This window comes from Oncorhynchus keta, chromosome 23 (assembly GCF_023373465.1).
Source record: "Oncorhynchus keta strain PuntledgeMale-10-30-2019 chromosome 23, Oket_V2, whole genome shotgun sequence".
Taxonomy (NCBI): Eukaryota; Metazoa; Chordata; class Actinopteri; order Salmoniformes; family Salmonidae; genus Oncorhynchus; species Oncorhynchus keta.
In genome coordinates, this window is record NC_068443.1 from 4,749,437 (window position 1) to 4,774,436 (window position 25,000).

The 25,000-nt window shown below is 41.9% G+C and overlaps 1 protein-coding gene across 2 annotated transcripts in view; it reads right to left on the minus strand.

Moving 5' to 3' along the window:
* The window catches only part of vipr1a (vasoactive intestinal peptide receptor 1a), a 137,250-nt gene that overhangs the window by 70,215 nt on the left and 42,035 nt on the right, over nucleotides 1–25,000 (minus strand). For both annotated transcript variants that reach the window (XM_052475994.1, XM_052475995.1), the window contains exons 2-3: nucleotides 17,899–17,986; nucleotides 14,430–14,543 (exon numbers count right to left, since the gene is read on the minus strand). In XM_052475994.1, coding sequence (XP_052331954.1) covers nucleotides 14,430–14,543; nucleotides 17,899–17,986 — 202 coding nt within the window. The remainder of the gene's footprint in view (nucleotides 1–14,429; nucleotides 14,544–17,898; nucleotides 17,987–25,000) is intronic.

A 25,000-nucleotide genomic window follows, 5' to 3' on the forward strand; every position in this document is an offset into this window, starting at 1 on the left:
CACAATTCCTGACATTTAATCCATAAAAAGTATCTGTCTTAGGTCAGTTAGGATCACCAATTTATTTTAAGAATGTGAAATGTCAGAATAATAGTAGAGAGAATAATTTATTTCAGTTTTTATTTATTTCATCACATTCCCAGTGGGTCAGAAGTTTACATACACTCAATTAGCATTTGGTAACGTTGCCTTTAAATGGTTTAACTTGGGTCAAATGTTTTGGGTAGCCTCCCACAATAAATTGGGTGAATTTTGGCCTATTCCTCCTGACAGAGCTGGTGCATGTATCTACTCTCCTATAATGACAGTAGTTTGACACCATGTATCTACTGTCCTGTAATTACAGTAGAGTTTGACACCATGTATCTACTGTCCTGTAATTACAGTAGAGTTTGACATCATGTATCTACTGTCCTGTAATTACAGTAGAGTTTGACACCATGTATCTACTGTCCTGTAATTACAGTAGAGTTTGACATCATGTATCTACTGTCCTGTAATTACAGTAGAGTTTGACATCATGCATCTACTGTCCTGTAATTACAGTAGAGTTTGACACCATGTATCTACTGTCCTGTAATTACAGTAGAGTTTGACATCATGTATCTACTGTCCTGTAATTACAGTAGAGTTTGACACCATGTATCTACTGTCCTGTAATTACAGTAGAGTTTGACACCATGTATCTACTGTCCTGTAATTACAGTAGAGTTTGACACCATGTATCTACTCTCCTGTAATTACAGTAGAGTTTGACACCATGTATCTACTCTCCTGTAATTACAGTAGAGTTTGACATCATGTATCTACTCTCCTGTAATTACAGTAGTTTGACACCATGTATCTACTGTCCTGTAATTACAGTAGAGTTTGACATCATGTATCTACTGTCCTGTAATTACATTAGAGTTTGACACCATGTATCTACTGTCCTGTAATTACATTAGAGTTTGACACCATGCATCTACTCTCCTGTAATTACAGTAGGGTTTGACACCATGTATCTACTCTCCTGTAATTACAGTAGAGTTTGACACCATTTATCTATTGTCCTGTAATTACAGTAGAGTTTGACACCATGTATCTACTGTCCTGTAATTACAGTAGAGTTTGACACCATGTATCTACTGTCCTGTAATTACAGTAGAGTTTGACATCATGTATCTACTCTCCTGTAATTACAGTAGAGTTTGACACCATGTATCTACTGTCCTGTAATTACATTAGAGTTTGACACCATGCATCTACTCTCCTGTAATTACAGTAGAGTTTGACACCATGCATCTACTCTCCTGTAATTACAGTAGGGTTTGACACCATGTATCTACTCTCCTGTAATTACAGTAGAGTTTGACACCATTTATCTACTGTCCTGTAATTACAGTAGAGTTTGACATCATGTATCTACTCTCCTGTAATTACAATAGAGTTTGACACCATGTATCTACTCTCCTGTAATTACAGTCCTTGCATCATAGCGCAGAAGGATAGTGTTTTAATCACTATAGCACAATCAAAGATTGATTTATAGCCATTAATCTAAAATAATTAATAGAGTTTAAACAATAAACCTTTTATTTTTGTCATAGACGGAAAAGATTAATATGAGATGAAAGTTGAGTTCATAACGAGTTCAGGAAGCCAAGCTTAATCTTTACGTGACTTTCACAGCGGTGTGGGAAGATGTTTTGATCAAGAGATACATTTTTTTTAAAACATGTAAAAGTTGCAAGACATGTATTTTACAGTTATAAGGAAGGTGAAATCATACAGTTAGTGGTTTTACATATTTTAATTACAGTATATTTAGAAAGCATATAAGTGAATTCAAGCCTCATTTACATATTTAGAAAGCATATAAGTCAAGTCAAGCCTCATTTACATATTTTAGAAAGCATATAAGTCAATTCAAGCCTCGTTTACATATTTAGAAAGCATATAAGTCAAGTCAAGCCTAATTTACATATTTTAGAAAGCATATAAGTCCATTCAAGCCTCATTTACATATTTTAGAAAGCATATAAGTCAATTCAAGCCTCATTTACATATTTTAGAAAGCATATAAGTCAATTCAAGCCTCATTTACATATTTAGAAAGCATATAAGTCAATTCAAGCCTCATTTACATATTTTTGAAAGCATATATGTCAATTCAAGCCTCATTCATACCATTGTTTTCAATAAGAAAATGCATCACATAAAATATCTTATATTTTTTTAATCATATTTGTACTGTGTACTTTGAGCCGACGTCCTCAAAAGTGACTACACCTCAGCAAGTTAGAACGGTGAGATTTGAACCTTCATCGGAGTATGCTGCAATTACTAGTTATTTCTTATTTCATGATAAATACTTCCATTTTAGATTACATGTAGCTACGTTTAAGAGGGTTAAATGAAGGGTTCTTTGGCTGTCGCCATGGGAAGACCCTTTAAATAGGGGAAGAACCATTTTGGGTTCCATGTTGAATCCTTTCAACAGAGGGTTCTACTGTACCTGGAACCATAAAAGGGTTCTCCTATGGGGACAGCCAAAGAACCCCGTTGGAACCCTTTTTCTGAGTGTAGAATGTAGGTAGAGTTTGAGACCATGTATCTCTTGTAAACAGAGTTTGAGACCATGTATATCTTGTAAACAGAGTTTAGGTAGAGTTTGAGACCATGTATATCTTGTAAACAGAGTTTAGGTAGAGTTTGAGACCATGTATATCTTGTAAACAGAGTTTAGGTAGAGTTTGAGACCATGTATATCTTGTAAACAGAGTATAGGTAGATTTTGAGACCATGTATATCTTGTAAACAGAGTATAGGTAGAGTTTGAGACCATGTATCTCTTGTAAACAGAGTTTAGGTAGAGTTTGAGACCATGTATCTCTTGTAAACAGAGTTTAGGTAGAGTTTGAGACCATGTATCTCTTGTATACAGAGTTTAGGTAGAGTTTGAGACCATGTATCTCTTGTATACAGAGTTTGGGTAGAGTTTGAGACCATGTATCTCTTGTAAACAGAGTTTAGGTAGAGTTTGAGACCATGTATCTCTTGGAAATAGAGCTTAGGTAGAGTTTGAGATCATGTATCTCTTCTAATTAGAGTTGAGATAGAGTTTGAGACCATGTATCTCTTGTAAACAGAGTTTAGGTAGAGTTTGAGACCACGTATCTCTTGGAAATAGAGCTTAGGTAGAGTTTGAGATCATGTATCTCTTGTAATTAGAGTTGAGATAGAGTTCGAGACCATGTATATCTTGTAAACAGAGTATAGGTAGAGTTTGAGACCATGTATATCTTGTAAACAGAGTATAGGTAGAGTTTGAGACCATGTATCTCTTGTATACAGAGTTTGGGTAGAGTTTGAGACCATGTATCTCTTGTAAACAGAGTTTAGGTAGAGTTTGAGACCATGTATCTCTTGTATACAGAGTTTAGGTAGAGTTTGAGACCACGTATCTCTTGTATACAGAGTTTGGGTAGAGTTTGAGACCATGTATCTCTTGTAAACAGAGTTTAGGTAGAGTTTGAGACCATGTATCTCTTGTAATTAGAGTTGAGATAGAGTTCGAGACCATGTATATCTTGTAAACAGAGTATAGGTAGAGTTTGAGACCATGTATCTCTTGTATACAGAGTTTGGGTAGAGTTTGAGACCATGTATCTCTTGTAAACAGAGTTTAGGTAGAGTTTGAGACCATGTATATCTTGTAAACAGAGTTTAGGTAGAGTTTGAGACCATGTATATCTTGTAAACAGAGTATAGGTAGATTTTGAGACCATGTATATCTTGTAAACAGAGTATAGGTAGAGTTTGAGACCATGTATATCTTGTAAACAGAGTATATGTAGAGTTTGGGACCATGTATCTCTTGGAAATAGAGTTTAGGTAGAGTTTGAGACCATGTATATATTGTAAACAGAGTATAGATAGAGTTTGAGACCATGTATCTCTTGTATACAGAGTCTGGGTAGAGTTTGAGACCATGTATCTCTTGTAAACAGAGTTTAGGTAGAGTTTGAGACCATGTATCTCTTGGAAATAGAGCTTAGGTAGAGTTTGAGATCATGTATCTCTTGTAATTAGAGTTGAGATAGAGTTTGAGACCATGTATATCTTGTAAACAGAGTTTAGGGATTCTATTCGCTCTGTAAAACTGAAGCGTTCCATATTCCGTGATAGAACTGCAACGGTAATCTACGATTGAGTGGACAAACTGTAAGTGGTGTTAACTAGGAATTGCAATCTCTGCTAAAAAGATGGAATTTTCCTTTAAATTTCAAATCATATTGTAAAGCTGATTTTTCGTGATACATATTGAATAGAGTTTAACCCTTTACACTCGTAGGAATTGACCTATATAGGTAAGGATAAATTCAAATGTTTCTTACTGAAGAAATATAAAAACCATATGCATAATCATGGCAGCAATTGAAAGGAAACAGTCATTAGACCAACGCTGAGGACACAACAGTTCACCTGGCACAAGAATGAACCAAACATCACACTGGTGATATTATGTGCATTTTACATTTACTGGATTTTTCACAGGATTTGAAATCTAAAAATACTTACATTAATTTAACACGATAGGAATATTTATGGGAAATGTAGGGTAGCTGCAACGTGACAAATGACACGAGTTTGAGCGAGAGAAGTTACTGTTGACTCCAAGTGGCCACACACCTCTCCAGTGTGCACAGTTCCTAAGTCATTTCAATGCACTTTTATGACTCCAGGAAGAGTCTTCAACTGTAAAGTTATTTCGATGACCTCTCCTAGCTGTGCCGTTGAGGAAGCACACTTGTTTTGTTTGGAACCCAACCCTAGATCCCAGCCATCACACAATTATTGTGTTGTTGTTTTTTAACTAATCCCAAAATCCCCCCCATATTAAATTGCAATCTGGGTTAGATGGGCATAATTTGAAAGCTTGTTCTATTGTCAACATGACTAGCTAAGTTATAAAATAGGATCTTACAGTGTTCGGCTTTCACAAGGCGATTCAGACAAACTGATGCTAATTTTGATGCGGGTAGAAAGGAGTCTTGAGTGACTTGAGGTGAATTTCCATGGCAACGTTTCTGGACAATACACAGACATAGGCTCCGTTCAGAACAACCCAGGGTAGGATGCCATGTTATTTTGTTACTGTTGGCCTACATCAAACATAGTGGTCATAAATGTTGACACTGTATATGACATAGGTTTTATGATATGGAAATGTGAAGTGCACATTTGAACTCAAACAGGTGTTTGACTTGCTCGTAAATGACTTTAACGCAGGTATTTACTATCATCCTCAACGTCTTATCTTCCAAAATACATAGAGTTATCTGAATTTACAGCATTTCCTCACTCAGACAACAAAAACTTGCAAAAGTTGACCAATTAGCGGAAGGGATGGAGGGCAACTTTTTGTCGCGCACGTGTGTGTGTCTGTGTGTGTGTGGTGCTCAAATTCAGAACAGCTGTCAGTTTAAAAAACCCATATAGCGCTGTGAAGCGCAGAGCCAGAGGTCTGACCTCAGTTGTAGCATGCTTCTGGACATCCACTGCTTTCCAATTTAGGCGCTTATCTATGACCAAAGCTACCATTTTCAACCGGCATACGGGTACAAGTGTAAAGAGCTACTTAGCGTTTCAGACCATATCTGTGTTCGAATACGCATACTAACATACTGTATACTACATACTTAATGAGAATATACTACATACTATATACTATTAGTTCATTTTAGTATACTGTAAACAAACGGTATTGTTTCAGTCTAGCGTACTAGAGCTTCGCCTGTCTACCCGGAAGTTGATGCTGTTGCTATGCAACCTCTTGCTAGCTAGTTAGCATAACAAATGACTAGCTAAACATTTTACAATTTCGTGTGTATTCGTAAATACAAAATCAGGAGTTTCAGAGTGCGCCCTGGGCTTTCGTAAATTCAGAGCATTGTCAAGTTGTCCATTAGTCAATTCAGAGCAGAGAGTTTCGCTCTCTGGGCATTCAGAGAGCAAACTGTACGCTCTGGCTGAGGATTAGGGTTGATCTGAGTGTTCTGACCTGACAACGGCAGTCAAGCACCCACAGCTAACTGGCTAACATTGGCTAGCGACTTCCAGACACAAATGAGAGAAGACCCCAGTCTGACCATTTTACTCACCGTAGCAGAGCTGGTTAGGCTGTTTTCCTGTTATCCAGAGCGTTGGTGACTGTAACTGTGCTGCTGCCAACAATTTAATTACTCTTTTTTTGACAACGTTTACTGACACCGGCCACATAGTTAATATACCGCCATAGTTAATATACCGCCACATAGTTAATATATCGTTCTGTTGCAATGGTAATTGATGTTAAAGTGGAATGGTAATTGATGTTAAAAGTGGAATGGATTTAGAGAAAGGGGAATAGGGTTTTCACATTGTTTCAAATTCTTTAAGAATCAAAGGCTTTAGATACATTGTCTTCATGCCGGGGCTTTGGTCTCAAAGAATTATAGGCAGACCTGTTTTGTATATCAACCAACATGCACTAAGTGTTAACATAGACAAAGAGTACACACAATATACATCTCCTTTCACCTGGGTTTTTCCATAACCTGAAATAATGTTCAATAACTGTTGTTCCTCTGTGAGCTCTGAACAGGAAATCACTCTGGAAGGATAACGTGACGTTTTTTGAAGGCTTATCTTTGAGTGAACATGTCGGTTAGTCTTTCGAGATCAATGTCACCCTCACACATCAAAATGCAATTCATCTCTCGCCTTCTGTCTCAGGATGCTGTGCAATGGGGTCCAGTCTTAAGTCTCAATAGGCTCTGATAGGTCTGTGAACTGTAGACTGTGCTGCTCTGATAGGTCTATGTACTGTGGGGCCTGCTAGACTGTAGTCTCAATAGGCTCTGATAGGTCTATGTACTGTGGGGCCTGCTAGACTGTAGTCTCAATAGGCTCTGATAGGTCTATGTACTGTGGGGCCTGCTAGACTGTAGTCTCAATAGGCTCTGATAGGTCTATGTACTGTGGGGCCTGCTAGACTGTAGTCTCAATAGGCTCTGATAGGTCTATGTACTGTGGGGCCTGCTAGACTGTAGTCTCAATAGGCTCTGATAGGTCTGTGTACTGTAGACTGAGCTGCTCTGATAGGTCTATGTGTACTGTGGGGCCTGCTAGACTGTAGACTGAGCTGCTCTGATAGGTCTATGTGTACTGTGGGGCCTGCTAGACTGTAGACTGAGCTGCTCTGATAGGTCTATGTGTACTGTGGGGCCTGCTAGACTATAGACTGTGCTGCTCTGATAGGTCTATGTGTACTGTGGGGCCTGCTAGACTATAGACTGTGCTGCTCTGATAGGTCTATGTGTAATGTGGGGCCTGCTAGACTGTAGACTGTGCTGCTCTGATAGGTCTGTGTACTGTGGGGCCTGCTAGACTGTAGACTGTGCTGCTCTGATAGGTCTATGTGTACTGTGGGGCCTGCTAGACTGTAGACTGTGCTGCTCTGATAGGTCTGTGTACTGTGGGGCCTGCTAGACTGTAGACTGAGCTGCTCTGATAGGTCTATGTGTACTGTGGGGCCTGCTAGACTGTAGACTGTGCTGCTCTGATAGGTCTGTGTACTGTGGGGCCTGCTAGACTGTAGACTGAGCTGCTCTGATAGGTCTATGTGTACTGTGGGGCCTGCTAGACTGTAGACTGTGCTGCTCTGATAGGTCTGTGTACTGTGGGGCCTGCTAGACTGTAGACTGTGCTGCTCTGATAGGTCTGTGTACTGTGGGGCCTGCTAGACTGTAGACTGAGCTGCTCTGATAGGTCTGTGTACTGTGGGGCCTGCTAGACTGTAGACTGTGCTGCTCTGATAGGTCAGTGAAATACAGGTCTCCTCCTCTGACTTCTCGGGAATCCCACAATTCCCCTTAATCCTTCCTCTGTTTTTCCTGTCTGTCCCCTGAGGCCCTCTCACTTCTCAGGTCAACATCCATCCCTTCATCTTCTTCTATGCATCCATCTATCTCCATCTATTCCCTCTGGGCTACATAAATCACCGATTCCCAGAAGTCATCTGCTTCACTGTGACCTCTCTATAACAGATGACATGAGAAGATATATCCATAGTGTGACAGCTCGCAAACATGCTGAATATCATCATGTCATAGACAGACCAGACTGAAGCTGAACACAAACTAAACTACATTTGAAGTTTGAGAGGTCATAGACAGACCAGACTGAAACTGGTTGATAGTACAGGTTTAGTACATTTTGAGACACACGAGTAGCATCGTTGGGTTTATCTTGATGATGGTTTGTATGGGTTTGTAGAGAATTAATTTTTGGGCAGACTATAGCTTCCATTCTGAAATATCTCTCTCAGTTCATATTAAAAATAGCTAAATATCCATGACAATAGTAAAATGTTTCTCATGTGACATTACTGATGTTGACAAACAAACTGACAAATATTCCAACAAAATTCACACAGTTCATAAACAATAACAGTACACAGTCCTCGACATCACCACATTGTGTCTTTGCGATCCACAGCACGATGATGTCACCTCTAAAATGGTCTTATTCTTTCCACAGCAGAGTTATGTAGATCTAGATAATAGGCCTGATGATAAGACTTCTGTGTTGAAAACTCCAGGCCTGGAAGCCAACTGAGTCTGGAGAAATAAACAAGTTGTGTGAACTGAACCATCAGAAGAGAACAACACAGGGAGAGAGCTACAAAGGGAGAGAGCTACACAGGGAGAGAGCTACAGAGGGAGAGAGCTACAGAGGGAGAGAGCTACAGAGGGAGAGAGCTACAAAGGGAGAGAGCTACACAGGGAGAGAACGACACAGGGAGAGAACTACAGAGGGAGAGAACTACACAGGGAGAGAGCTACAAAGGGAGAGAACGACACAGGGAGAAAACGACACAGGGAGAGAACTACAGAGGGAGAGAACTACACAGGGAGAGAGCTACAGAGGGAGAGAACTACACAGGGAGAGCTACAGAGGGAGAGAACTACACAGGGAGAGAACAACACAGGGAGAGAACGACACAGGGAGAGAGCTACAAAGGGAGAGAACAACACAGGGAGAGAGCTACAGAGGGAGAGAACTACACAGGGAGAGAACAACACAGGGAGAGAGCTACACAGGGAGAGAGCTACACAGGGAGAGAGCTACAGAGGGAGAGAACTACACAGGGATAGAGCTACACAGGGAGAGAACTACACAGGGAGAGAGCTACAGAGGGAGAGAGCTACACAGGGAGAGAGCTACGGAGGGAGAGAACTACACAGGGAGAGAGCTACACAGGGAGAGAGCTACACAGGGAGAGAACTACACAGGGAGAGAGCTACAGAGGGAGAGAGCTACACAGGGAGAGAACTACACAGGGAGAGAGCTACAGAGGGAGAGAACTACACAGGAGAGAGCTACAGAGGGAGAGAACTACACAGAGAGAGAGCTACAGAGGGAGAGAACTACACAGGGAGAGAGCTACAGAGGGAGAGAGCTACACAGGGAGAGCTACACAGAGAGCTACACAGGGAGAGAGCTACACAGGGAGAGAGCTACAGAGGAGAGAACTACAGAGAGAGAGATCTACAGAGGGAGAGAACTACACAGGGAGAGAGCTACAGAGGGAGAGAACTACACAGAGAGAGAGCTACACAGGGAGAGAACTACACAGGGAGAGAGCTACAGAGGGAGAGAGCTACACAGGGAGAGAGCTACACAGGGAGAGAGCTACAGAGGGAGAGAGCTACAGAGGGAGAGAGCTACACAGGGAGAGAGCTACACAGGGAGAGAGCTACACAGGGAGAGAGCTACAGAGGGAGAGAGCTACACAGGGAGAGAGCTACAGAGGGAGAGAACTACACAGGGAGAGAGCTACAGAGGGAGAGAGCTACACAGGGAGAGAGCTACAGAGGGAGAGAACTACACAGGGAGAGAGCTACACAGGGAGAGAACTACACAGGGAGAGAACTACACAGGGAGAGAGCTACACAGGGAGAGAACTACACAGGAGAGAACTACACAGGGAGAGAGCTACAGAGGAAGAGAGCTACACAGGGATAGAACTACACAGGGAGAGAGCTACAGAGGAAGAGAGCTACACAGGGAGAGAGCTACAGAGGGAGAGAACTACACAGGGAGAGAGCTACACAGGGAGAGAACTACACAGGGAGAGAGCTACACAGGGAGAGAGCTACACAGGGAGAGAACTACACAGGGAGAGAGCTACACAGGGAGAGAGCTACACAGGGAGAGAACTACACAGGGAGAGAGCTACACAGGGAGAGAACTACACAGGGAGAGAGCTACACAGGGAGAGAGCTACACAGGGAGAGAACTACACAGGGAGAGAGCTACACAGGGAGAGAGCTACACAGGGAGAGAGCTACACAGGGAGAGAGCTACACAGGGAGAGAGCTACACAGGGAGAGAACTACACAGGGAGAGAGCTACACAGGGAGAGAGCTACACAGGGAGAGAGCTACACAGGGAGAGAACTACACAGGGAGAGAGCTACACAGGGAGAGAACTACACAGGGAGAGAGCTACACACAGTGAGAGAACTACACACAGGAAGAGAACTACACACAGGGAGAGAACTACACACAGTGAGAGAACTACACACAGTGAGAGAACTACACACAGGAAGAGAACTACACACAGGGAGAGAACTACACACAGGAAGAGAACTACACACAGTGAGAGAACTACACACAGGAAGAGAACTACACAGGGAGAGAACTACACAGGGAGAGAACTACACACAGGAAGAGAACTACACAGGAAGAGAACTACACACTGTGAGAGAGCTACACAGGGAGAGAACTACACAGGGAGAGAGCTACACAGGGAGAGAGCTACACACAGTGAGAGAACTACACACAGGAAGATAACTACACACAGGGAGAGAACTACACACAGTGAGAGAACTACACACAGTGAGAGAACTACACACAGGAAGAGAACTACACACAGGAAGAGAACTACACAGGGAGAGAACTACACAGGGAGAGAACTACACAGGGAGAGAACTACACACAGGGAGAGAGCTACACAGGGAGAGAGCTACACACAGTGAGAGAACTACACACAGGGAGAGAGCTACACACAGTGAGAGAACTACACACAGGAAGAGAACTACACACAGGAAGAGAACTACACACAGGAAGAGAACTACACACAGGAAGAGAGCTACACAGGGAGAGAGCTACAAACAGGAAGAGAGCTACACAGGGAGAGAGCTACAAACAGGAAGAGAGCTACACAGGGAGAGAACTACACAGGGAGAGAACTACACACAGGGAGAGAGCTACACAGGGAGAGAGAGCTACACAGGGAGAGAGAGCTACACAGGGAGAGAGAGCTACACACAGGGAGAGAGAGCTACACAGGGAGAGAGCTACACAGGGAGAGAGCTACACACAGGGAAAAACAGCTGCTGTAATTAATGACCAGTTGAGAAGTAAGACAATCAAGGGAAGATAAAGTATTCTCAACGCTGCAAAGTGTGTGCATGTTTTCCGTAATTCAAACAACATGTCCCTGTCGTTAAGCTAGATATTCCCTAAGCCAACAATTTCTCCCACACGTAATTAATGATCACAACTTCAACTTCCAATAAATTTCCTCATAGGTGAAAGTTCTCCTGAGAGAGAGAGAGAGAGAGAGAGAGAGAGAGAGAGAAGTGTTCAACACAACACCGCCCTGGGAAAATCAGAGGAACTGAGGAAACTGCCTCTCAACATAACATCATAGATCAAAATGTTTTGGTCCGGGTGTTGTGCCAGTTTTAATCCTGTTACTTGATGCTAACCACAAGAATCCTAATTCATTATTAGAACCATTCAAACGGTAGGTGGCATATACAACATTAGATGGTGGGTGGTGAGGGAATGGTGGGTGATGAAGGAATGGTGGGTGGTGAGGGAATGGTGGTGAGGGAATGGTGGGTGATGAAGGAATGGTGGGTGGTGAGGGAATGGTGGGTGGTGAAGGAATGGTGGGTAGGAAAGGAATGGTGGGTGGTGAAGGAATGGTGGGTGATGAAGGAATGGTGGGTGGTGAAGGAATGGTGGGTGTTGAAGGAATGGTGGGTGGTGAAGGAATGGTGGGTGGTGAAGGAATGGTGGGTGGTGAAGGAATGGTGGGTAGGACAGGAATGGTGGGTGATGAAGGAATGGTGGGTGGTGAAGGAATGGTGGGTGGTGAAGGAATGGTGGGTGGTGAAGGAATGGTGGGTGGTGAAGGAATGGTGGGTGGTGAAGGAATGGTGGGTGTTGAAGGAATGGTGGGTGGTGTGTAATGGTGGGTAGGAAATGAATGGTGGGTGGTGGTTAATGGTGGGTAATGAAGGAATGGTGGGTGGTGGTTAATGGTGGATAGTAAAGGAATGGTGGGTGGTGGTTAATGGTGAGTAGTAAAGGAATGGTGGGTGGTGTGTAATGGTGGGTGTTGAAGGAATGGTGGTGGTCAAGGAATGGTGGGTGGTGGTTAATGGTGGGTCGTGAAGGAATGGTGGGTGGTGGTTAATGGTGGGTCGTGAAGGAATGGTGGGTGGTGGTTAATGGTGGGTAGTGAAGGAATGGTGGGTGGTGGTTAATGGTGGGTGGTGGTTAATGGTGGGTAGTGAAGGAATGGTGGGTGGTGGTTAATGGTGGGTAGGAAAGGAATGGTGGGTGGTGGTTAATGGTGGGTCGTGAAGGAATGGTGGGTGGTGGTTAATGGTGGGTCGTGAAGGAATGGTGGGTGGTGGTTAATGGTGGGTAGTGAAGGAATGGTGGGTGGTGGTTAATGGTGGGTAGGAAAGGAATGGTGGGTGGTGGTTAATGGTGGATAATGAAGGAATGGTGGGTGGTGGTTAATGGTGGGTCGTGAAGGAATGGTGGGTGGTGGTTAATGGTGGGTAGGGAAGGAATGGTGGGTGGTGGTTAATGGTGGGTAGGAAAGGAATGGTGGGTGGTGGTTAATGGTGGGTAGTGAAGGAATGGTGGGTGGTGGTTAATGGTGGGTAGTGAAGGAATGGTGGGTGGTGGTTAATGGTGGGTAGGAAAGGAATGGTGGGTGGTGGTTAATGGTGGGTGGTGGTTAATGGTGGGTGGTGGTTAATGGTGGGTAGTGAAGGAATGGTGGGTGGTGGTTAATGGTGGGTAGTGAAGGAATGGTGGGTGGTGGTTAATGGTGGGTAGGAAAGGAATGGTGGGTGGTGGTTAATGGTGGGTAGGAAAGGAATGGTGGGTGGTGGTTAATGGTGGGTGGTGGTTAATGGTGGGTGGTGGTTAATGGTGGGTGGTGGTTAATGGTGGGTGGTGTGGGAATGATATTGTATGTTTTGCTGGTTGCCCTTCCCAAGTCTCTAGGATCTAGTCTTTCTCCTCAGGGATTTGGAAGAGTAAAAATAATAGATACAGTACTTGTTGTCAGTTTGCTGTTGCAGTAAGGGAAATGCATCATCGAATGTTGTGACACTTAAAAAAATGGTCTTCATTAGTAATTTCATCCTTTTTAAAAAGTAATTGATGCAATACACGCAAAGTGGGATGTAGTACACGCAAAGTGGGATGTAGTACACGCAAAGTGAGATGTAGTACACGCAAAGTGGGATGTAGTACACGCAAAGTTTATATGGTACACACAAAGTGGGATGTAGTACACACAAAGTGGGATGTAGTACACGCAAAGTTGATATGGTACACACAAAGTTGATGTAGTACACACAAAGTGGGATGTAGTACACACAAAGTGGGATGTAGTACACGCAAAGTTGATATGGTACACACAAAGTTGATGTAGTACACGCAAAGTGGGATGTAGTACACGCAAAGTTGATATGGTACACACAAAGTTGATGTAGTACACACAAAGTGTGATGTAGTACACGCAAAGTTGATATGGTACACACAAAGTTGATGTAGTACACACAAAGTGGGATGTAGTACACGCAAAGTTGATATGGTACACACAAAGTTGATGTAGTACACGCAAAGTGGGATGTAGTACACGCAAAGTTGATATGGTACACACAAAGTTGATGTAGTACACACAAAGTGTGATGTAGTACACGCAAAGTTGATATGGTACACACAAAGTTGCTGTAGTACACGCAAAGTGGGATGTAGTACACGCAAAGTTGATATGGTACACACAAAGTTGATGTAGTACACGCAAAGTGTGATGTAGTACACGCAAAGTTGATATGGTACACACAAAGTTGATGTACAATAGTACACACAAAGTTGATGTAGTAACAACACGCAGAAGTTCCCCCTTATCAGTCAACCTCCTACACCATTCTATGATGCATGACTGCACCTTTTCATTTGACCTGTCTGATGAAAACACACACACACACACACACCATTCATGCATGCACATACACACACACAACACACACAGACACAAAAAAAACACACATACACACACAAACACACGCAGGGTCTTACCCATGATAAAATCGTTGGTCAAGTATAAGAAGTAGACAGGGCAGGGTATGGTGACCACCTGTCCTGTATTGGCGCTGGGCCAGCAGGCCACCTTGTCCCACGTCCCACTGCAACCTGGGGGAGAGAGGGGGAGGTGGGGAAGGAGGGAGGGGGAGGAGAGGGAGGAGGAGGAGGAGGGGGATCTTGAAATAATAACCAACGTGCTCACTCAAAGATAAGCCTTAAAAACAGAGATAACCTTTTAGAGTTATGTCCTTTTCCTTCACGATGTTCAAACTCATAGAAGGAGAGAGGGGAGTGGGGATGGGGGAAGGAGAGAGGGGGAGGCAAGTGAGAGGAGGAGGAGGGGGAGAGAAGGGGAGAGCGAGAGAAATATGGATTAGAGGAGGAAAGGTAGATGGAGAGAGAAAGAGACAGACAGACAGAGAGACAGAGAGAGAGACAGACAGAGAGACAGAGACAGAGAGACAGAGACAGAGAGACAGAGACAGAGACAGAGAGACAGAGACAGAGAGACAGAGACAGAGACAGAGAGACAGAGACATAGACAGAGAGACAGAGAGAGAGAGACAGACAGACAGAGAGAGAGACAGAGTGAGACAGAGACATAGACAGAGAGACATAGACAGAGAGAGAGAGACAGAGTGAGACAGAGACATAGACAGAGAGACATAGACAGAGAGAGAGAGACAGAGTGAGACAGAGACAGAGAGAGACAGAGAGAGAGAGAGAGACAGAGAAACAGAGAGAGACAGAGAGAGACAGAGAGAGAGAGACAGAGAGACAGAGAAAGGCTCTAGAAAACCCTGTGTGATTGATGATCACATTTACAAAGAGATTAAAGATGATTCATGTTCTCCTGTGTGCAGAAAAAACTAACCCACACTGTGAATGTTTGTATGTTTCTAGGACAGCCAATCAGTAAAATCTAAGGTCACATCACATAGAGTTAACTACAGATGTAGGATCTTAATTGGAGCCAGTTTGCTACAGAAGGAAAATAATCCTGCAGCAACAGGAAATTATAATTTTTTTGTCGATAATAATTCATGGACATTTTTGTAGGGGTTGATATTTTTTTAGTAAGGGAAAGATCAAGTCTGAAATCTCAAAGTGGAAATTAAAAACTTTTTAAACCTCCAATACACTACACATTTTACATTTCTTTCATTGCTAGAAAGTTCTCATGTAACAGGGTGATCAAATGAATATCCTACATCTGTACATGGGCCAGTGTCTTGCCACATAACTTTAATAACCAACAAGCTCTCACAGCCTCAGAATTAGACGTTCATACATGTTTTTTCCAAACGTCACATTTCATGGTGTGTTTTAAGATTAAGTTTAGCCATCAACTCTGAATTGTTAAGGTTAGGTTTCAGTTTAACTAAAAAGTTTGAGATAAGGCTTAAAACAAAAATCTCAAAAATGACTTTCTATCGATGGATTCAAACCTTTTGCTATCAGAGGCAGACACTGTTAAATAACCCATTAAATGCTTCATAAAACACTGTCATAGGCTGATGCTATTGATACTATTATTTTGTTTCATATCTCAGTAAAAACAATGGAGTATTTTGGAGCTCTCACACCGAAGTCGAGAAAGCAGAGAATTGTCAACAGGGAGGAAATGCACCTGCAATCACTTTTTAATCCACCTTCATGGTCTGAAAAGGCCATTTGCGAGTTGCCCCTTGCCCTATTACCCTGAGGATCTCTGTGTTGGAATCAACAGAATGTGTACAATGGAAGAAACTGCATCTAAATTAAAATGATAATGTATACTAAATTACTTTAAAATATATATATATATAAATAAGGCAGGGGAATAGTGAGTGTGTGCATCCCAAATGGCCCCCTTATTCCCTACATGGACCTTATGGGCCCTGGTCAGAAGTAGTGCACTACGTAATGAATTGGGTGCCATTGGTAGTGCACTACGTAATGAATTGGGTGCCATTGGTAGTGCACTACGTAATGAATTGGGTGCCATTGGTAGTGCACTACGTAATGAATTGGGTGCCATTGGTAGTGCACTACGTAATGAATCGGGTGCCATTGGTAGTGCACTACGTAATGAATTGGGTGCCATTGGTAGTGCACTACGTAATGAATCGGGTGCCATTGGTAGTGCACTACGTAATGAATTGGGTGCCATTACAGACGCAACCAGTAAGTGTTGTCACCCACGTGTGGTATGACATCGCATCACCAAGCTTCGGGATGCTTGACACAATTGTGAATAAAGTCTAACCCCTCCCCCGTTCAAGAATAACATTTCTCTATTCTATCACAAACTGTATGATCACATACCAGATCATGCTTCATATAAAGCTTACCTAATAACAATGGTAATTATGACTTAATATACTGGGTGTTGATAGGCATTATATTGTCGGGATGGTTCAATGATGTTTTAATATCATAACAATACATCAGTAGGAGTACTCTCCCACATGAAAACATACTGCAGTACTACAGTCTGCAAAAAAAACACTACATTAATTGCTATAGTATATGTTGCAGTTTTCTTTTACTACAGTATTTATACTATAGTTAACTGTAAATACTACAGTACATACTACAGTACATGCTACAGTGTGCAACAGCAAATACTACAGTAAGTACTACAGTATACTACAGAAAACACTACAGTATATACTACAGTGTACTACATCAAATACTACAGTAAATACTACAGCACATACTACAGTAAATACTACAGCAAATACTACAGTGTACTACAGCAAATACTACAGCAAATACTACAGTATATACTACAGTGTACTACAGCAAATACTACAGTGTACTACAGCAAACACTACAGTAAATACTACACTAAATTCAGCGAAAACACTACAATGAAAAATACTATGCACTACATAATTTATTTGGTCAGTATCCATCATCAGAGTGTCTCTATTAAAAAAACACTGTACGAGGATAACATCTCTGCAGATAAATTGTTGATGAGAATCTATTGCGTTTCAAAGCTACTCAAGGCACCCAGTAGACTAAAGAACAGAGGCGCAACATGGTTTACATCTTCTAACTACATGGTTTACATCTTCTAACTACAGGATCCGACTGTGTTGAACGTTTGTCTGAATGAATCTAATACATAGCTTGTAAAAGTCATGAGAAGATGTACTGTTTATAAAACCTAAAAGGGACGTACAGGTTACGTGGTGAAACTCTTTATAGGTGGTACATGGTAAAGTACTGATTGATACAACTTATAGATGACTAACGGACATGTACAAATACCAAATACTGTAATGTAACTGGTATAACGCACGCACGCACGCACACACACACACACACACGCACACACACACACGCACACGCACGCACGCACACACACGCACACACACACACACGCACGCGCGCACACACACACACACACACACGCACGCACGCACACACACACACACACACACACACACACATGCTAAACTACTGAATTTACCTGTTGTCATGTTTTCTAACTGGGCCATGCACGTCTCTCTCTCCTTGTCCATCTCCAGCATGATGTCACATATCTGAATGGACAGCATCTGTGGGAAAGACAATGTGACCGTACGTCAGTGTAACATAGAAGAGGGAACCATGAGACCTGAAGACTTTGTGTTACAGTAGTTCCCTTTAGCCAGAACATCCTCCTAAGACAGCCTGCATAGCAACGGCTTGCTATCTCAGGAGGACATTTTGGCTACCTGATCTTATAGGCCAAGGTTTTAGTTGAACGGGCTAACCAAACACAGTGTTGTGACACAAAGGAGACCCGAGTTTGCCTGGGTTTGCCTGGGTCTGTCAGCTAGTAAACAACTTCGTGTTGACCCTGTAATGCCCTTATCCAATGTAAATACCTGAGACGTGATGTCACATTTGACAAACGACTCGTGAATCATAACCACCACCAAACAGTTAACGCACCTCAATGGATGAATTAGGAAAAGCTCAAAGCAAATAGAAACGTATCCATCACCTCCGAAGAATGAAAGTACCGACTGGTCGTCTGAACTCAATCTGAAGAGACGCATGAAGATGTCAGACAAACACATTGTGAACTTCAATCAAACCTTTGATGTTTGACTTACATTATATTTCTTGAGAAAAGCCGCTGAAACATCAAGTCTCTGATATATCCCCTGCTCCTTGTTTTTTTCTGGCCTATAGTATGTAGCCCTATGATAAATAACATATTCCTCAGTCTTCAAAACAACATGAATTTCACATGATCACGTGATCTTATGTGAAGTTAATCTGATAACGTGACAACATCTAAAGCGACATGTGAACATAAAACTAAACATGAAAACGTGATCATATGTGAAGTTAATCTGATAACGTGACAACATCTAAAGCGACATGTGAACATAAAACTAAACATGAAAACGTGATCATATGTGAAGTTAATCTGATAACGTGACAACATCTAAAGCGACATGTGAACATAAAACTAAACATGAAAACGTGATCATATGTGAAGTTAATCTGATAACGTGACAACATCTAAAGCGACATGTGAACATAAAACTAAACATGAAAACGTGATCTTATGTGAAGTTAATCTGATAACGTGACAACATCTAAAGCGACATGTGAACATAAAACTAAACATGAAAACGTGATCTTATGTGAAGTTAATCTGATAACGTGACAACATCTAAAGCGACATGTGAACATAAAACTAAACATGAAAACGTGATCTTATGTGAAGTTAATCTGATAACGTGACAACATCTAAAGCGACATGTGAACATAAAACTAAACATGAAAACGTGATCTTATGTGAAGTTAATCTGATAACGTGACAACATCTAAAGCGACATGTGAACATAAAACTAAACATGAAAACGTGATCATATGTGAAGTTAATCTGATAACGTGACAACATCTAAAGCGACATGTGAACATAAAACTAAACATGAAAACGTGATCATATGTGAAGTGTTCCAAAAAAAAAAACACGTTTTCACAAGTGAAATTTCACGTGAAATCATGTGGGTGTTTTTTTCTTTCTATAAGGAGTGTTTTCTGGGAAAAACTAAGTCATGGATCATCGTCAGCCATCACCTTAGCTACTTCCATCTGTGGCCAATTTCACTCTTTGGCATCATTGCCTTTTTACATTTTTTATCAGAGATACTCCGTTCCAACAGAGTGAAGAGCCAGGACCCCATCAGAATATATTTCAACAGACCCCCACTATAATAAATATGTTTCAGTAGATTAGACCAACTGACTTGTTGGAAAGGTTGCATCCGATGACGGTGCCACGTTGAGTCATTGAGCTTTCAGTGCGGGCCATACTACTGCCAATGTTTGTGTATGGAGATTGCATGGCGGTGTCCTCAATTTTACACACCTGTCAGCAACGGGAGTGTCTGAAATAGCTGAATCCACTAATTTACAGGGGTGTCAATGTAGAGTACCAGTAAAAAGTTTGGACACGCCTCTTCATTCAAGGATCTTTCTTTCTTTTTTACAATTTTCTACATTGTAGAATAATAGTGAAGACATAGAAAACTATGAAATAACGCACATGGAATAATGTAGTAACCAAAGTTTTAAACATATAAAAATATATTTGAGATTTGAGTATAAATAACAAATAAAAATATATTTGAGATTCTTCAAAGTAGCCACTCTATGCCTTGACAGTTTTGCACACACTTGGCATTCTCTCAACCAGCATCACCAGGAATGCTTTTCCAACAGTCTTGAAGGAGTTCCCACATATGCTGAACATTTGTTGGCTGCTTTTCCTTCACTCTGCGGTCCAACTCATCACAAACCATCGCAATTGGGTTGAGGTCGGGTGATTATGGAGGCCAGGTCATCTGATGCAGCACTCCATCACTCTCCTCCTTGGTCAAATAGAACCTACAAAGCCTAGAGGTGTGCTGGGTCATTTTTCTGCAACAAAAAAAAAATGATAGTCTCATTAAGCGCAAACCAGATGGGATGGAGTATTGCTGCAGAATGCTGTGGTAGCCATGCTGGTTAATTGTGCCTTGAATTCTAAATAAATCACTGACAGTGTCACCAGCAAAGCACCCCCACACCACCACACCTCCTCCTCCATGCTTCACGGTGGAAACTACACATGATGAGATCAGCTGTTCACCTACTCTGCGTCCCACGAAGACACGGCAGTTGGAACTAAAAATCTCAACATTTGGACTCATCAGACCAAAGGATCGATTTCCACCGGTCTAATGTCCATTGCTTGTGTTTCTTGGCCCAAGCAAATCTCTTCTTATTATTGGTGTCCTTTAGTAGTGGTTTCTTTGCACCAATTCGACCATGAGGGCCTGATTCACACAGTCTCCTCTGAACAGTTGATGTTGAGACGTGTCTGTTACTTGAGGGTGCAATTTCTGGGGCTGGTAACTCTAATGAATGCATCCTCTGCAGCAGAGTGAATAATGATGTACTGTCATTTCCCTTTGCTTATTTGAGATGGTCTTTTACCAAATAGGACTATCTTCTGTACATCACCCCTACTATCTTCTGTATACCACCCCTACTATCTTCTCTATACCACCCCTACTATCTTCTGTACACCACCCCTACTATCTTCTCTATACCACCCCTACTATCTTCTGTACACCACCCCTACTATCTTCTGTACACCACCCCTTAGATCTTCTGTATACCACCCCTACTATCTTCTGTACACCACCCCTTACAATCTTCTGTACACCACCCCTACTATCTTCTGAACACCATCCCTACTATCTTCTCTATACCACCCCTACTATCTTCTGTACACCACCCCTACTATCTTCTGTACACCACCCCTACTATCTTCTGTATACCACCCCTACTATCTTCTGTACACCACCCCTACTATCTTCTGTATACCACCCCTACTATCTTCTGTATACCACCCCTACTATCTTCTGTATACCACCCCTACTATCTTCTGTACACCACCCCTACTATCTTCTGTATACCACCCCTACTATCTTCTGTACACCACCCCTACTATCTTCTGTACACCACCCCTTAGATCTTCTGTATACCACCCCTACTATCTTCTGTACACCACCCCTTAGATCTTCTGTATACCACCCCTACCATCTTCTGTATACCACCCCTACTATCTTCTGTATACCACCCCTACTATCTTCTGTATACCACCCCTACTATCTTCTGTATACCACCCCTACTATCTCCTGTACCCCACCCCTACTATCTTCTGTATACCACCCCTACTATCTTCTGTATACCACCCCTACTATCTTCTGTACACCACCCCTACTATCTCCTGTACCCCACCCCTACTATCTTCTGTACACCACCCCTACTATCTTCTGTATACCACCCCTACTATCTTCTGTATACCACCCCTACTATCTTCTGTATACCACCCCTACTATATTCTGTATACCATCCCTACTATCTTCTGTATACCACCCCTACTATCTTCTGTACACCACCCCTACTATCTTCTGTATACCACCCCTACTATCTTCTGTACACCACCCCTACTATCTTCTGTACACCACCCCTTAGATATTCTGTATACCACCCCTACTATCTTCTGTATACCACCCCTACTATCTTCTGTACACCACCCCTACTATCTTCTGTATACCACCCCTACTATCTTCTGTACACCACCCCTACTATCTTCTGTACACCACCCCTTAGATCTTCTGTACACCACCCCTACTATCTTCTGTACACCACCCCTTAGATCTTCTGTATACCACCCCTACTATCTTCTGTATACCACCCCTACTATCTTCTGTACACCACCCCCACTATCTTCTGTACACCACCCCTACTATCTCCTGTATACCACCCCTACTATCTCCTGTACACCACCCCTACTACCTCCTGTACACCACCCCTACTATCTCCTGTACACCACCCCTACTATCTTCTGTATACCACCCCTACTATCTTCTGTATACCACCCCTACTATCTTCTGTACACCACCCCTACTATCTTCTGTATACCACCCCTACTATCTTCTGTACACCACCCCTACTATCTTCTGTATACCACCCCTACTATCTTCTGTACACCACCCCCACTATCTTCTGTACACCACCCCTACTATCTTCTGTATACCACCCCTACTATCTTCTGTATACCACCCCTACTATCTTCTGTACACCACCCCCACTATCTTCTGTACACCACCCCTACTATCTTCTGTACACCACCCCTACTATCAGTTGGTAGAGCATGGCGCTTGTAACGCCAGGGTAGTGGGTTCGATTCCCGGGACCACCCATACGTAGAATGTATGCACACATGACTGTAAGTCGCTTTGGATAAAAGCGTCTGCTAAATGGCATATATTATTATTATTATATATTCTGTATACCACCCCTACTATATTCTGTACACCACCCCTACTATCTTCTGTATACCACCCCTACTATCTTCTGTACACCACCCCTACTATCTTCTGTACACCACCCCTACTATCTTCTGTATACCACCCCTACTATCTTCTGTACACCACCCCTACTATCTTCTGTACACCACCCCTACTATCTTCTGTACACCACCCCTACTATCTTCTGTATACCACCCCTACTATCTTCTGTACACCACCCCTACTATCTTCTGTTTACCACCCCTACCTTGTCACAACACAACTGATTGGCTCAAACGCACTGAGAAGGAAATAAATTCCACAAATGTACTTTTAAGAAGGCACACCTGTTAACTGGAATGCATTCCAGGTGACTACCTCATGTAGCTGGTTGAGAGAATACCAAAAGTGTGCAACGCTGTCATCAAGGCAAAGGGTGGCTACTTTGAAAAATCTCAAATATGAAATATATGTTGATTCCACATTGAACCAGCAAGCAATTAGTTTCTCAGCTACAGTTTGACTTGTGTCCTGTCTGACAGTGAAATGTAGCTCGCTCTTACTATAGCTTGGACTATGGAGAAGCTAGCTAGCGAGTGTTGCAAAAGCCCATTGTAAGGCAGCAGCAGCGTGACAATTTAAAACACTGACGTATTGTGTGGTAACATTTAGGACTGGCATTTGGACGCGATCCGTTAGCTAGCTAGCTTCTGTACCTTCTGTTACAATGTGTTTATAGTAGACCCCACTATTACAATGTGTTTATAGTAGACCCCACTATTACAATGTGTTTATAGTAGACCCCACTATTACAATGTGTTTATAGTAGACCCCACTATTACAATGTGTTTATAGTAGACCCCAATATTACAATGTGTTTATAGTAGACCCCACTATTACAATGTGTTTATAGTAGACCCCAATATTACAATGTGTTTATAGTAGACCCCACTATTACAATGTGTTTATAGTAGACCCCACTATTACAATGTGTTTATAGTAGACCCCACTATTACAATGTGTTTATAGTAGACCCCACTATTACAATGTGTTTATAGTAGACCCCACTATTACAATGTGTTTATAGTAGACCCCACTATTACAATGTGTTTATAGTAGACCCCACTATTACAATGTGTTTATAGTAGACCCCACTATTACAATGTGTTTATAGTAGACCCCACTATTACAATGTTTCAGGAGACCCCACTATTACAATGTGTTTATAGTAGACCCCAATATTACAATGTGTTTATAGTAGACCCCACTATTACAATGTGTTTATAGTAGACCCCACTATTACAATGTTTCAGGAGACCCCACTATTACAATGTGTTTATAGTAGACCCCACTATTACAATGTGTTTATAGTAGACCCCACTATTACAATGTGTTTATAGTAGACCCCAATATTACAATGTGTTTATAGTAGACCCCACTATTACAATGTGTTTATAGTAGACCCCACTATTACAATGTGTTTATAGTAGACCCCACTATTACAATGTGTTTATAGTAGACCCCACTATTACAATGTGTTTATAGTAGACCCCACTATTACAATGTGTTTATAGTAGACCCCACTATTACAATGTGTTTATAGTAGACCCCACTATTACAATGTGTTTATAGTAGACCCCACTATTACAATGTGTTTATAGTAGACCCCACTATTACAATGTGTTTATAGTAGACCCCACTATTACAATGTGTTTATAGTAGACCCCACTATTACAATGTGTTTATAGTAGACCCCACTATTACAATGTGTTTATAGTAGACCCCACTATTACAATGTGTTTATAGTAGACCCCACTATTACAATGTGTTTATAGTAGACTCCACTATTACAATGTGTTTATAGTAGACCCCACTATTACAATGTGTTTATAGTAGACCCCACTATTACAATGTGTTTATAGTAGACCCCACTATTACAATGTGTTTATAGTAGACCCCACTATTACAATGTGTTTATAGTAGACCCCACTATTACAATGTGTTTATAGTAGACCCCACTATTACAATGTGTTTATAGTAGACTCCACTATTACAATGTGTTTATAGTAGACCCCACTATTACAATGTGTTTATAGTAGACCCCACTATTACAATGTGTTTATAGTAGACCCCACTATTACAATGTGTTTATAGTAGACCCCACTATTACAATGTGTTTATAGTAGACCCCACTATTACAATGTGTTTATAGTAGACTCCACTATT